This window comes from Puntigrus tetrazona, chromosome 20, assembly GCF_018831695.1.
Source record: "Puntigrus tetrazona isolate hp1 chromosome 20, ASM1883169v1, whole genome shotgun sequence".
Classification (NCBI taxonomy): domain Eukaryota; kingdom Metazoa; phylum Chordata; class Actinopteri; order Cypriniformes; family Cyprinidae; genus Puntigrus; species Puntigrus tetrazona.
This window is the reverse complement of record NC_056718.1, coordinates 2,381,216-2,397,012: the sequence shown is the minus strand read 5'-3', so window position 1 is coordinate 2,397,012 and position 15,797 is coordinate 2,381,216. Positions and strand designations below refer to the sequence as shown.

The window sequence follows — 15,797 nt, the reverse complement described above, 5'->3', positions numbered from 1 at the left end:
AACTGTGTTATAATACAAGTAGGGGTAATAAATGTTTTAAGCAAAAACCACACATCTAAATTCCTACATTTACAAAATAAAGTTACACAGTGATTTAACAAGGGAGACAGCATTTTATATTACAATATGGGATGGTTTGCAACCCTGGTCATTAGTTTGTCAGTACAGTTCATTTAACAGTGCTATAGGCTGAGTTGTATTTATGTAAGAGCGGTTTGGGTTTCTCTTCTCTTTCTCTAATGAATCCAGACAAAGTGTAGACCAACACGTTGAACTTTCCACTGTAAAATTACTTTGGTCATAAAAAGGATTTCATCATGGTTCCATGGCTTCATCTGACAAGTTTAACATGCATCAAAACATAAACAGTGGGAAAGTTGCCATGTCAACATGTGTTTTGTTCACGTGATCACTACAGCTTAAGACTGTTAGAAAACTACATATGAAAACGTCACTGTAAGTACATTTTAAAAAACAGAAAACAGTTGCATTTATAATACATTGTAAGGGTATTCCTAAGACATTGTAATAAATGCATAATGCATTTTAAAACAACCTTATAATGCATTATAACATATCATGAATAATCAAAAAAAATTAGTAATTATAATATTTACAATTTTAAGAGTATGATTATTTATAACACACAGTGAACACCATATTAAATATACTTCATTTATAATGGACTAGATCATATCTTGACGTTGTTTAAGATCTGCACAGTATCTTAAAACATCTTGTGAGTGGTTGGGTGTTTTCTGTGAGGCTAATATTGAGGCTAATACTTTCTACAAAAAATGCAATGTTTATTACGCAAACCTAAGAGTATCAGTAGACTTGGGTAGGGTAGGTAGAATGTTCACATACTTGCAAAGTATCCTATATTCAGTATGTCTGTTGAGGAACCAATAAAAGGTTAGCATATATTAGAGCACAAACACGTCCTCTGAAGCAGATCGAATGGTTTTTGTAACAAAAATATTTCTAGTTTTAAAAGTATAACTTTGATTTTTCTTTAAGATATGAGACCTATAATGCATTATAACTATTCATTGTGTTATAAATGATATATACTCTTAAAAGCTATAACCACAAATAAGTAGATATTAACAATACAACTGTTCTTATAAATACCTATGACATGATATTATGAAGTTATTTATACTGCATTATGCATTAATTATAATGCTTTAAGATGCTTATAATATATTATAAATACAGGCTTCGTAGAAAGTGTTACCATCTAACTGAAATCATATTTTAAAGTGTGTGCAACATTTATTTGTGTATATGCTACAGATATGTGTGTAAAAGGTGCTATTAATTAACTATTAAAGGTACTAAGAATCAAAAAATCCCAATGGTTTCCGAGCTTGTTTCTACTGTTTCCCAGTGTAACCGGTCAAATGCAAATGTCTTTAGAAATAATTGGTGCAGCCAAACAAAAATAGAAACCAACACTGTGGGTAATGAGTTTTAAGGAACATTAGGAAACACCAACAACATGGCAGACTGTCTTGACTCATCATCCTATTGTAGAAAATCCTTCAATGTAAACAAAAGTAGAAAATAAGGATGTAAACAAAGCATGCCACAATTATATGTGTTCTCCACACATATGATTTTGGGGTGGAACATTTGGCTTTAAATAGAGAGGAAAACAGGGTGACAACTGTGCAGAGCTCTAGAACAGAACCACGACTGGCCTAACAGCTCAGATCACCACACACACACATACACACACAATATCATTCAGATTTAAAACTTCAGCAAATCTACACACTCTCTACACATGTGGTTCTAACCCAACGGACTGTGGCCCTCAAGAAACAAGGCAACAGGGTTCTCTAGAAAAATCGGCAGATGAATGAAGAGGATATCAAGAGTATGTATCCTATCAAATGATTTTCATCTGGTTTTATGAGCCCAAAAGCGTAATTTAAAATCTGTTCATCGCAGGAGTCTCCATAAAAACTGGGCTGACATGCTCAGCTCAATTCATGGTGCTTCTTTCCAAACTTTTTGCAGCATCAAACAAGTATACTAGTTCCACAGACCATCAGTGGAGGCACAGAAATCTCGTCAATTTCATTAAAAAGATTGTGTTCTGAAAATGAACAAAAGCTCAAAACTGGAGGTGCGCTGAAACATGACCTGGGTTGCGCATTTTAAGTGTGATTATATAAATAATCGGTCCATGAAATGCATTTTCTTTTTAAACAGCACAGCTGATTGCATGGCTGATGTCATGTGTCACTGGTTTAAACAACCTGTATGAAACACTCATCTCATTGAATCTGCCCCTGTGTGAGTTTTTTAGTTAAAATAAATTATAGTAGCGATTAGACAACCTATGTACATGGGTAATAACGTAGGTAATATAAAATTGTCAGAATGAGCAAATTTTCAAAAAAAGAATATTAAATATGAATATTTACAACAACAGGCCTACAGCTTGGGGTGAAAAGTAGCAGTCATGCAGAAGTGAACAGACAAAAAGATACTTCTCTCAGAAAATGTACAAATAAAATTTTTTAATGTTTAACTACTATGTGGGGGGAGACAGCTAGAAGACAGCTTAAATGCACTCATTTTTGTGAAACCTTCAAATTCGACCTAAAATGTTATTTTTCGTTTCTTTCACCTGTAGCTCAAAATTAGACTGCGCATTCAAACACATTTTTCCAGCAAAAAGTAGTTCACATAGATTTGGAATTACTTGAGGATGAGTACATTTCATTTCAGTCCAGTTTTACTGTACTGATTCAGATTCAAAGAAAATAAAAGAAAAAACTATTTTCGATGTTGAAAATCTGCATCAATCCTACATCAAATCGACACTAGAAGTCTGACAATTATTCCAGAATCAGATTGATCAACATATAACACAGTAGTTAAGTGAAGCTTTTTTCATCATAAATATTCTGTATAGAGTAAAGCCTTTTCTGTCCATAGTGATTCTATACATGCTGGAATTTCCCAAGCCTGTGGTGCAATTAAGATTACTCCTACTTTAATGGCCCTAAATCATTTTGAGTCGATTTTAAAATATGATTGTTTGTTTTTAAATCTATACCCCTTATACTTCTAAACTTTTTCTAAACAAGGAAGTTGTCGACAGTTAACAAACAGTTACTCTCTAGTTCAGCCTCGAACATGGTTGTTCAAAAGGCCATACAGATATTAGACCTAGAATAGACATGGAATAGGCTTCCCTTATATCAGAGATCCCTGTCCTCTGTACATGAGCTTAAATCTAAGTTACAGTCTTACACTGTGCCCTAACTACATGAGACACAATGCCATGATTCGTGATAAAATGTATCTTTTCCATGTAAAAGTTTTTGTCCTAACTAGCCGCAAAATACATTTAGAAACTGTTTCTATTTTCGCGACAGCATACAAACTATTTAATAATCTCAGGTGATTATGTGCTTTCTTTAAAGTTTAACATGTCCAACATGGGTTTAAATACATAACGTGACCTCACGTAACTCACTGCGAAACCAACATGTTTCATAACATATTATCCAAATGTTATCAGTCACTATAAGTATATACATTTAATAATATTAAAAGGGTTTAGAGACCGCACATGTAGTTAGGATGCAGTGTTATCTTTTTACCTGGGCATTTAATAACTCTTAATTTTGTGCTTTAGGAAATTAAATGAAACTTAAATTAAACTAAATTTTGAGAGTAGTCTGAATAGTCTGCTATTCAGCGTTACCACTGCCTCACTGTGCTGTTATTGCCTATGTGAATAACGATGTTTTACGTTGATAATGCTTTATTTACCAGTATTTTAGCCTACATTATTTTTAAATGTAATAACATGTTTTGTAATAAAACGTGACATTCATTTTCATTTCATCACAGTCATAAACTCACAGTCACCCCAGGAAAGATATTCATTGTACACAAACACAGCTAGAACAAAAACAACATTGTATTACATTTGTTATATTTTACTTAACCTTCTGCCTTCATTTGTAATGTTTGTTTGAAAAAATCTGTCATGGGAACATGCAAAGAAGTCCTCTCAGGTATTACTGCTGGAGAATGTGTCAACGAAGACGTGAATCGTCTACGCTGGGTGTAGCTGCGCCTTATCCTAGTTTTAGTTGGTGCATCAGGTGTAAATACTTATCGTAAAGCGGGACATAGCAAAGCCTAGCGTAAGGTAGCTCATGTGTCATGACAGCTAATTGTTGTTTGGTTCAACGCAACATGTTCTATATGTATATTCAGTATCAACCTAATCGGTTTCCTAAAAATCTAGTGACTTCAGTTCTCACTCTTAAAACTAACCAAGTATAGACAGAACGTTATCCTGTTTAGAGTGCAGGGATAAACACTCCAAACCAGACCAGCCACCTCATTCTACTGCTGTGTGAAGGCAGCCAGAGTTAGAGAGAGAATTTGAGACAAATTTCAGAAAATTACGTAGACTTACTCCTTAAATTCTGCTAAAATTGATGTTGGATTCACCACACAACCAACGCCTTTACCAATGGTTATTACAGGACCATTTTAGAGTCTATGGCAATTACAGCATTTTGGCTAGCCAGCTATTGGTTTATTCAAGGAAGAATAATTCAAGCCTTCATAGTGACCCTCACATCGGTGAGCTCTTTCCATGGTTGCCTGACTCAACTGAACAGCCTCTCATTAAGGGTCCATGTCTGCTTCTCCAACTCCCTATTATAGTACCAGTAACATTTCCATATAGAATGACCAAAAGGCAATGGCCAGACAACTACCATGTGACTGGACACCTGTCAGAAAAAAAAACTGATACTGACAACCCAAACACAAAAGCTAAAATGTTGGTAAACATCTTGTTGACACCACTGGAGGTTAATGAAAACTTCCACACGTATTCAAGTATTCCAAACAGTTAATTGTGCAAGTATACAATAGCAGCACATCAGCCAGCGACAACCTTGGCACATTCAACAGCCCAGTAATGGTCGCTGGACATGTGAAGTATCCATTTTGGGAAACTAGACGCGTCAACACTATCTTTAAGTGTTCTTGACTCTAACCCAAAATACCTCCAATCAATCTTTTTTGCAACAAGTTTTCAGTTTTGCAGGCTCTGGATGTGCTTTTTTCCTAACAGGAGAAAACCGAAAACAAAGCAAAGCATTAGCTTCAATTTTTAAATTCACCTTTTAAACCGGCCTGGACAATGTTGACTTTTCCTAAATACTTAAGTTTCTCCTAATATAGCAGGTCTAAAGGAAATACAAGTTATAGCCCAAAATAAAAATAAATCATTGCCGCAGACAATTTAACTCCATTGCTTGTCTGAAAGATGGAAAGGTACAAAACTACAACAAAGATTATTTCCAGGTGCATTAAAATCAACAACAAAAAATAAACTCTGTGTATCTGGTTAGCAATTTCAAGGTTGCTAGAGAATACGCGTGTCACCATAAGTCTTATTATCTTAACACTGTACTCAGCTGGCATCGTTTATGAGACAAAAGCAAAACAAACATCTGTGTAAAATGTGTACATTTCATCTAGCTTGATAGAATGTATTCTGTCTCGCTTGTGTTTCATAAGATTCACTCAAGTGTTTATATGAACATGCCAAACAGCTCCTAGGATGAATGAACATGTATGTTTTGAGGACATGTGGGTCCTCTTTAACTTGGGTGGGCATGGTCACGTGTGCGGCAGCACTGTGTTTAAAGACAGTGAACTGTGACACAGTGGAAGATGTCACCTCTCAGAGAGACGGACGATGCTCTACACATCTGCGCTTTTCCTAGTTTTGCAAAAAACAAACAAATAAATAAATACTATGCTGGTTGCTATGAATGAAGAATATTGAAAACCATAAATACACATGTGAATAAAAAGGCAAAATCCTGATAAATGCAAGAGCTCTTCAAAAATGTCTTAATATCTGTTGAGTGGGTGGCACTTCTGCATCTCGGTTCCTATTCTGAGTGTCGGTAATGCGGGGTTAAGCTTCCGGCTCCAATTTAGCACAGTTTGTCTTTTGATCCCTGTAATTGCAAAAACTCTCTGCCTGAAGCACTTCCGTCAATCCCGCATCCATAAAATCACAAATGCCTCTTAGTGGCACACCGGGTTTATTAAAATGTTAAATTTGTATCTATCTATCTTTACCTTTTTTTACTATCTTTAGCTTTTCCACAGCACATCAGCCTTTCATTACACTGTCTTTCCTCTAGGCATCATCTGCTTCCCAGCACTCTAAAAGCAGCAAGCCAACTCTATTTAAATGAATGAATGAACAAATAAACAAGTCTAGAGACATGTCTAAAAGTGAAAAAAGCATTCATTCCATTAGTATGTATTACTGGAGCACTGGAGATGCTGGGAGATGAGGTGTGCCTTTTTACTTTTGATCGGCCTAATTTAATCAGGTAGTGAACCCTGCTGGCCTCTGCTTCAACTATTTTGAAAAAAAAAAAAAAAAATGAAACATTTTTCACATACCAGATAACACACAAGATAAGACAACACATACTCAGAAATCATACAGTACAATATTTTATCAATATATTAACAATATTTGAATTTTGAACATTGAGCAAATAAATAATTCTTGTGCTTCACTGGCTCTTTTGTGATTTGTGAATGTTGAAATCATTTATTTTCAGCTTGAAACAAATGGTCTAGATCATCATTTTATACGAGACACTTCTATATGCCCAGTGACGCAGTTTTGGTTTTGTTCTATAACTCACTTTCTTATAGACGGACAATATGTATGGAAAGCGACAGTAGTGTATTTTATTATATATATATATATATATATATATATATATATATATATATATATATATATATATATACACAGGAGCTCTGTAAATGAGTTTTTCCAGCACCACCTCTCCACTCAAGACAGAAGCTCAGCGGAAGACCACATCAGAGAGGAGGTAGATTACCTCACCAGACGGCAAAACCCAAACTCCTGAGGGCTCTGTGTAAAACCACAGCAGAGCTCATTATGGGACCACTGTCTGGTTTGCTTCTGGTTTTTGTATCAGACACAAAGTAACAGGTTGGACAGTCAAAATATTTGGCATCATTATGTGGGAAATCTCCAGTTTCACTTTTGATTAAGAACCGATATGGAATTTCAGGGCCGATAACGATAACTAATATTAATATTATACACACATAACATAACTAATATTAATATTATACACACACGAAATACTGTAGTACAATTTTGATGATACTCTATCTATATAGTATTTATGATTATCAACAGAGCGAAATAATAACCATAGAAGCATATGTAACAATGAAACAACGAATACAACCAAAAAAAACCCCAAAACTTTATAGCATGTAACAAACATAAACCAACAGCAAAAAAACAACACACGCAAACAAATACATATCAACTCATCAGATATGGTGTAATATTTAAGCAGGTACTTCCAACTGCACAGTGCCGGTGTAAGTGTTATGTGTCTGTGCACATAAACATACTTGATCCTGATTACAGACACTTTATTTTCATCATCTCCATAAAAAAATACTACTAATAATAATAATAATCATTAGATAAAATACCAAAAAAGTAATTGTAATTAGATTACATTACATTTAAAAATTACATTACAAATAAAAATACATGACTATATATTATTCACACAAATGCAGCAATCTGTTCCTAACTTCACTTAACATTCACTCCAGTTTTTTTTTTTTGGATTTTGTGTGATCACATGGCAACAGATCTGCTGAGGCACTAGATGTGATTTTGCGGGAAACACACAAGACATTTACTACTGTTATGCTATTTAAATACTGATTTCCATCCTTTGTCATATTTGCTTATGCTTTGAAAAACTTTTAAATAAATCATATAACATGCACCACTACTACTTTTTGGAATTTTATTTAGATCAGAGCCACAGCTTTGTGGGCAGCACTCTGACATACTGCATAACAATGCTTTCGGGTGACCCAGGTTTGAGCCCCAGATGAGGATCTCCCCCAAGTGTTTTCGTCAGTGAAAGACCTCAAAAATAAGAAACATATATAAATAAAGAAACAAACACTACTTTGACCCACACACAGAAACGTTCCATTTTAGAATGGAATGCTTAAATTTTGATAAGCCAACCAATATTGGCATCAAAACAAGTAAACATGCACACCACTGAGCAGTCTTAAATAGATACTGAATTAAATAGATACTTCTAAATTTTGACATCTGTTATTTTACTTTATGGAGCTGTCGGGAGGAATACTATCTTCTGGTGGCCAGCTGAAGCAGCTTCTCAGATACTAAAAGAATATTAAAACAATACCAATTAGCACAGTACACAACACAGAAAACAGTGTGAAAATTCTACCAACCCATAGCACAGGAAAATGATTGGAACTGACAGATATGTTTTAACCATAATTACAAGCACAGAACTTCAACTGACCAGTGTTGTTCATCTGACACTTTTCTATCAACAAAATCCTAAAAATAACTTTTTATGACTCCTTCTGGTAGTGCACCCAACAGTTCCCACGTGGGGACAAAAAAAAGACTTAAACTCTGCCCTCTGCTGTCCTGCAGTAGAATTAACCATATTTCTACAAGTATTAGATTCTGACATGCTAGAAATAAAACCTGAAATGCAAAAGCACAGGAAATGCATAGACCGAGGCTACACTACTATTCTTTAACCAAGTATCTTATTCTTAAAGCTTTGTGCAAATCATTATGCAGTAAACATACTGCATGCACACTAAATGTACAGTTGGGAAGCTGAATAAATATATAAATAACACACCTCCTGTATAAAACAGCTGCAAAGAAAGATTTTGCCCAAAAATGCATATTTTGAATATGATAAAATATTTATGCAAACTACTTGCATAAAAATGTAAATAAAAAGTGTGTGAGAGAGAGAGAGAGAGCGAGAGAGAGAGAGAGAGAGTGAGTGAGAGAGAGTGTGTGTGTGTCAACATCCTATTTTTTCAATTTTATTATTTATTATTATTATTGCCTGTAAGGATCAAAAGAAAGCATGACCACAGATCAAAGTGATAAGAAACTACCACATTATGCAGGCACTCACAAGGGACACCATACCCTTCATTAAAACTGACATCACACAAGGAGGGAGGGAGATTTTGGGTGCTGCTGGAGAAGCAAATTTGGTATAAATAGCAGAATCCACTCCTGTGAACAGGACTTCCACGGACTGACTGGAAACTTACAAATATACAGATTTGGCCGGGAAAGCTGCCCGACCACCTCTGACTTCTGGAGCTCCAGCCTGCTGGTGGGTACAGCTGCTCTATAGCCCTCTGCTCCAGCTTAATGCTGCTGGGGAAGCATGTGGTAATGCTGGAATGGGTGGGAGATGATGATGATGATGATCTTTTAGATGCTGCTGTATGTTTGTCAGCATGCTCCTTGGCCACATTTTTTTTAGAAATGCAATTTTAATGGGGAGGATTTCTGGGCTTTTAGACAATCTTTTTTCAGCGATTTGGTGTTTAATTTCACGCAGACGTACTGAAATTGCGTTCTTGTTAATAATGTTGTGAGAAAAAGATGCTTGTCCTTTAAATTCCTTGTCCCTTATTCATTATTGTTCTAATTTTAACTTCTTTACAGGCTTAGCTTCCGACAATGGACCTCAGAGTAACAAGCATTCTTCTTCTCCTTGTGGTACTGGCTGAGGCGACCCCTGATAGATACTATCATGTGAAGAAACAGCCTTATCCTACAAAAACTCACAGTGAGTTTACTTTTGGTGTATATACGATTGCTGTATTTCATCACTATAATGTTTTGTCATGTGGAATGCTATAGAAACTTTAAATGGTATAACAGTAGCAGGTGCAACATTAAGGTGCAACATACTACACTAAGAGAGCTTGGCTTGCCAAAAATACATATATAACAAATCAGACAAAAAAAATATATATATATATTAGCCTCTTTTCTACAAGGGCATCTCAGTCACTCAGTCACTTTGTATGTCCAAAAAATGTATATCCATCTACAGTCAACAAATATCACACATGACTTTAGATTTCCAACTTCTCTTTAATTGTCAAACTGCATGCAATGCCTAGAATACATTAACTTTAAATAAAATCCTAGTGCAAAGAGCATCTACTACAAATATTGTTAGTTAACTACTCTTCATTTGAGTATACATCACAGCATATGCACTCTACTACTTTGTTGTTAAATTGTTAAATCTCCAAAACAGATGTAACCACATTACACAACATGCATGCCCAAAATAAGCCATTGTGGTGTTAAATTATACCATTAGTTTCTGGACGAGTAGTCTTTCAAATTGAAAAAAGGGCTGTTCCTTGTGTTTTCTGTGGTGAAAAGACAACCCTACCCAACTGTGCAGTACCTACAACGACATACAATTTTTAAACAGCATATCTTATGCCAAAATATACTTGAGCAGGTGGTTTTATATCATGATGATCATCATAATAGATGCACACAGCACACACTGAAAAGTTAACGTTTAGCTCAAGTAAAAGCAGATGCTGACCATAGTATCACTTGCAGTTTAAGATGTCTCTTATCATTTCTAACCAAAGGGTATCACAAATTACAAAAATAACACACACACACACACACACACACATTTGCTCACTATATTAGTGGACTAATATAATCTCATAGACGCACAGTTTTTTTATGTCTAATGACTAATGTCATCTATTGGCTTAGCTTCATCCCTACCCTTAAAGACAACACTCACAGAAACTGCAGAAGATATAGATATTTAATTAGGAGCCTGATTTAGCTAAAGTACAAGCGTTTTAAAATGCATCTTAGTAGTCCGTGTTAAATAAAATTCAATATATTAGGAAAAAGAATTTTTAAAACTTATAGACGTTTTGAACTTCACAAGTACTCATACCTATACACACACAGACATCAAATCTCTTTAGAATAAACTACTATATTCCTTTATTCTAACATATTTCTTTCTAGCCTACATATATAACTACATCAGTGAGATCTAACAAATTTAAACGATTCTTTAAGAACATGAAAAATTTCCTTTTCAAATTTTTAAAATTTAAACCATGTCATCACCATGTTATTGAGTCAAAAGTGAATGTTATGAAAAGTCTTGCAATCAATTAAAAAAATTTCTTTTCTTAAATGATGTAAGTGTGCATCTAAATTGTAGTATATTTGTATCTTTTTTTTAGCTGTTGCTGGTGAACCTGGCATTCCAGGTTCCCCAGGTGAACCTGGCCCCCCCGGCCCACCTGGCCCTGCAGGAATTCCTGGTAAGAGCAGCGTTGGACACCCAGGTCCGCCTGGTCCACCTGGACCATCAGGTCCAGCAGGCTACTCCTCACCTGGTAAACCTGGAAGCCCAGGCTCACCTGGAAAACCAGGCGCACCTGGCATTCCAGGCGAGAAGGGACATACAGGGCCTGTAGGACCTCAAGGTGCAAGAGGAGCACCAGGATCACCTGGAAGCCCTGGACCTGCTGGCATTTCTTCTACTGGAAAGCCTGGACCACATGGTCTTCCAGGAGCAATTGGCCCACGTGGAGAACCTGGCCTAAAGGGTCATCCTGGAATTCCTGGACAGCCAGGTCTGAAAGGAGAACCTGGCCATGGTATTCCAGGAGCACCTGGTGGCACAGGTGCAATGGGCCCTCAGGGGGCTCCTGGTCAGCCAGGTCAGCCTGGTATTGGAAAACCTGGACCAAGTGGATTTCCTGGTGAGCCTGGAAAGCCAGGGATGCCAGGTAGGGATGGGTCACCGGGTCCTATGGGCATACCAGGCCCCAAGGGTCACACAGGGGCACCTGGAGTAGGAGCACCAGGAAAACCAGGTCAAAATGGTGCTCCAGGAATGCCTGGGGGGGTGGGACAAAAAGGTCCTCAAGGACCAGCAGGACAGCCAGGCGCTCCAGGTCTGCCAGGTACTGGCAAACCTGGATCACCTGGAATCCCAGGAGATCGGGGGGTGTCCGGATCACCTGGTACAACAGGCCAAAAGGGAGAACCAGGGCCAATGGGTCACACTGGTCATACAGGTGCTATTGGCCCAATAGGTCCACCTGGTCCTCAGGGTGCTAGGGGATTCCAGGGAGAAGCAGGTCCACAGGGAGCTAAAGGTGACATTGGTCTGGTTGGAGCACCAGGTCCAAGAGGTGCAAAGGGTGAGCAAGGTGCACAAGGCTTCTCAGGAAAACCTGGCATTCCAGGTGCAGGTGGTCCACCAGGTCCAATGGGTCATATGGGACATCAGGGTTCCAAGGGCGAACCAGGATTTACTGGTGCACCAGGTATCCCAGGTACCAAGGGGCCACCAGGAGAAAAGGGACATCCAGGACTTCAAGGGCCACAAGGTGCAAGGGGTGAAGGTGGTATCCCTGGAGCAAGAGGACCAACAGGCCCAATTGGACCTGTTGGCCCACCAGGGCTAAAGGGTCACCCAGGACTTCCAGGCCCCCCTGGCCCAGCAGGGCTCACAGCCAAGGGAATTTCTGGACCTCAGGGTCCTCCTGGTATCCCTGGTGCCAGAGGTCATGATGGTCTCCCAGGTCCCCAAGGACCTCCTGGGCCTCCTGGAGCTCCAGGCGAGATAATTTATCACCATGAGAAAAGCATGCCAATAAAATCACATGAGATGGTAATGCCCGTTAGTCACGATCTGATGAAGGCACCAATGTCAGCATTCACAGCTCTTCTTACCACAGCATATCCTAATGCTGGAACACCAATTGTATTCAACCAGGTTGTTTACAATGGAGAGAACCACTATGATCCCAGTACTGGCATATTCACCTGTCAGATTCCAGGACTTTACTACTTTTCTTTCCATATGCATGTCAATGGAGCAAATGCATTGGTAGCACTTTACAAAAACACAGATCCAGTCCTGTTCTCTTATGATGAGTACAACAAAGGTTTCCTTGACCAGATGTCTGGCAGCGCTGTCCTCATGTTGAATTCCCAAGACACAGTGTACATCCAGGTTCCAGATGACCAGTCCAATGGCATTTATGCTGATGATAATGTTCACTGTTCTTTCTCTGGCTTCTTGATTGCCTCAACGTGATAAACACACTCAAGAAAACCTCAATCTTTCTACTTCAAAAATGTTCTGCCTTTATACTCATTGCCCCAAGAGTCATGCAAAATGGAAGAGGACGACTAATTCAGAAAACATGTCTGTAGCTTGTTGATTTACATAAGAGCTATTTGTACGGAAATATTTTGATAATCTCAATTATTATGGAACACCAAAAAAAATGATCAAGAATTTAATGGACCTGCTGCATTTGCCTAAAGCCTGAAGTGATAGTTGTGTATTAAAATGGTGCTATGTGTTTGCCTTTTTCCTGTGCTCGCATTTTAACAAAATGTCAGTATGCTTAGAAGACACAGTCTGTTAGCACACAATGGTCTTTTTGAAGACTTTAAGTGAGCCAGGTTTGAAATAAATGGATTCCAAAGTGAATAATAATAACTGTTTGTTCTGTTCTGTTTTGTTTTGTTTGTTCATTTAACTCTGTAATATCTCACAAGGTGTGCATTATAATAACCAACACAAATAAAGTTTTAGTGCCAGTGCTGATGTTTGTTTATGACTGTAGCAAAAGGTTAATGCTTTTTTTTAAAAACGGAAGTCCTCAGTACATAGACCTTTATGTTTTCATTCTGACTTCAAACCTTAGGATAACTAGCGATAAACATTCAAATTGTTATGTAGATAGGTCAAATACTATGTTCTGTTTGATATACCTACTTAGAATTTTACAGACATTATGTAATATCAGAATTAAATTAAAGAATGAATAAGAAAGATATAAGAGGGTTATTTCTACATACCCCGAAATGCAGATGTGTTGTAGTTATGGTCAATGGCAGCAACAATATCTTTCCAAAAGTCAGATGTGATTTCAGCTCCTCGCTAGGGTTAACAAAATGATAAAGAAAAAGATTAACAAATGACAGTAGACATTGGGTTAGGTTTTTTTACTCTATTTACTCTATGGCCAAGTAACAAATGCTACTTCTGATCTACAATAGAAATATATTTTGAAAAGCACTGATTTATTTTTACCTTATTCAACATATCCACCACTCTGGCACAGAGAAGAGCACCAGGGAGGTCAAAATAGTTGTCATAAAAATAGTACTTTGCTGCAACAAATGAGTGCACTAAATCACATATTGAAGCAAGGACAGTTATTTGAAAATATCAAGATAATATATATACTAAACCCTAAATAATTACATCACAAAAAAAATAATCACAAGATTTAATAGACTTAAGAGTGTTATAATGCCATTTGAATTTATAAAAAGAATTTTTAAGAACACATCCTTACCAGATCGTGTGTACGAGGTATTGAGGCTATTAAAATGCGTCCATTCTCTTTTTGGACCATAATGCTTAATGATGTCATCAGTACTGAGGTTTTTAGTGCCATGAGTTGCTCTACAAATAAATATGTTTTAAACAGATTAACAACTTTATATAACAAGATAAGAGAAATGCGTGTACAATTAATCTTTTTCCAGAAAAAGAAACTATAAAATTTAATACTCAGTAATCACTCTCTCTCTCACACACACACACACACACACACACACACACACACACACAAGCCATACTGTATTGTCTTACCGCAAGACAGTACCATCTTCTGCCAACTTGACCAGGTTGCCCTCCTCAAGGTCCACCACAAGACCTTTAAAACTGGTCACATGACAACCAACAACTGTGTTTGTGTACTAGAGAGATAAACAGGCTCATACTAGGACAACAACTTTTTTCTTTGTTAAGAAAAATTACCCAATTTAATTCATAATGTTCATGAATCTGTAATAATGACAAAAATACCTGCTTGTTAATTAGTAGGGCTGGCAATATGGTATATAAAGTTTCATCCTTAGAGATTTTGCTTTATCGCAGTATTTACATTTCATGTATCCTTCATGTGGAGCCTTATAAACATGCTGCGCGTGTTTTCTTTAAAACGTTAATTAAACAGGAAAATCAAGCAAAAATTACTCCCTGCTCTTGACTGAATAACTTTTGTGTCGACCTCTAATAATCTTTAATTTATACTTACATAGTGAATGTTTTTATATTTGATAATTCCATTTCCATAGCATTTCTTACTTACAAAAATAAATTCGGAAATTTTATTTAATGTGTAACTTCTGTTCTGTTGTAGTCGTCCTACTGATTTTAGTTTGCCTATTTTAGAAGCAAAAAATAAATAACAGAAGTTCTGAATCAGAAATATGCTGTGAATAGGTATTTAACGCTGCAAATTGTTTTTTTAAAGAACGATTAACTGCATCTGTTTGTTCTGAGTATATATGGGAAATGATGAATCTGGCTGCATACAGGTCTTCTCAATTATTTGACTAATAAAACTTATCAAAACTCACCAGAAATCCCAAGTAGCAGGTGTTAAATAAAGCAGGTCTTTATCATAGCCCTTGTGTTCCACCAGATACCGTGCAAAACTCTCATAGATCAGCTGCACACAGACAGAAGAAATAAATGTAAGTACTAGGAGGTGCTGGTGACATGAAGATGTCAGGCCTAACCATAAACGAAGCTTCATTCCGAGCTAATACGTTTAGGCTTTAAATAGCTGCCCATAAACTACACGTCAGATGAAATCAACGCAAACAGTGTTCGCACGAGCATCCCTCCTAAAATGACAGATAAAGGAGACACACCTCTCGCCTTTTCAATGTGTTCTCACAAGGCCTGCCGAATAGATCGATCTCTTAGATTAGCGCATCAGCACTGTTTCGC

At 37.0% G+C, this 15,797-nt stretch overlaps 2 protein-coding genes across 3 annotated transcripts in view; one reads left to right on the top strand and one right to left on the bottom strand.

Annotated features, from left to right (window-relative positions):
- The window catches only part of nt5dc1 (5'-nucleotidase domain containing 1), a 51,908-nt gene that overhangs the window by 33,494 nt on the left and 2,617 nt on the right, over positions 1 to 15,797 (bottom strand). For both annotated transcript variants that reach the window (XM_043218929.1, XM_043218928.1), the window contains exons 2-6: positions 15,422 to 15,513; positions 14,649 to 14,720; positions 14,350 to 14,459; positions 14,082 to 14,161; positions 13,847 to 13,928 (exon numbers count right to left, since the gene is read on the bottom strand). In XM_043218929.1, the coding sequence (XP_043074864.1) occupies positions 13,847 to 13,928; positions 14,082 to 14,161; positions 14,350 to 14,459; positions 14,649 to 14,720; positions 15,422 to 15,513 (436 nt within the window). The remainder of the gene's footprint in view (positions 1 to 13,846; positions 13,929 to 14,081; positions 14,162 to 14,349; positions 14,460 to 14,648; positions 14,721 to 15,421; positions 15,514 to 15,797) is intronic.
- col10a1b (collagen, type X, alpha 1b) lies at positions 8,349 to 13,832 on the top strand. The gene is made up of 3 exons (XM_043218926.1): positions 8,349 to 9,284; positions 9,623 to 9,746; positions 11,203 to 13,832. Exons 2-3 carry the CDS (start codon positions 9,638 to 9,640, stop codon positions 13,071 to 13,073), a joined length of 1,980 nt encoding a protein of 659 aa, XP_043074861.1. The 5' UTR covers positions 8,349 to 9,284; positions 9,623 to 9,637; the 3' UTR covers positions 13,074 to 13,832.

Excerpts from the sequence above, each read along its gene's own strand:
- col10a1b (XM_043218926.1), top strand. The coding sequence starts at position 9,638 with ATGGACCTCAGAGTAACAAGCATTCTTCTTCTCCTTGTGGTACTGGCT. Across the intron at positions 9,747-11,202 it reads TTATCCTACAAAAACTCACA|CTGTTGCTGGTGAACCTGGC; the intron begins GTGAGTTTACTT and ends TCTTTTTTTTAG.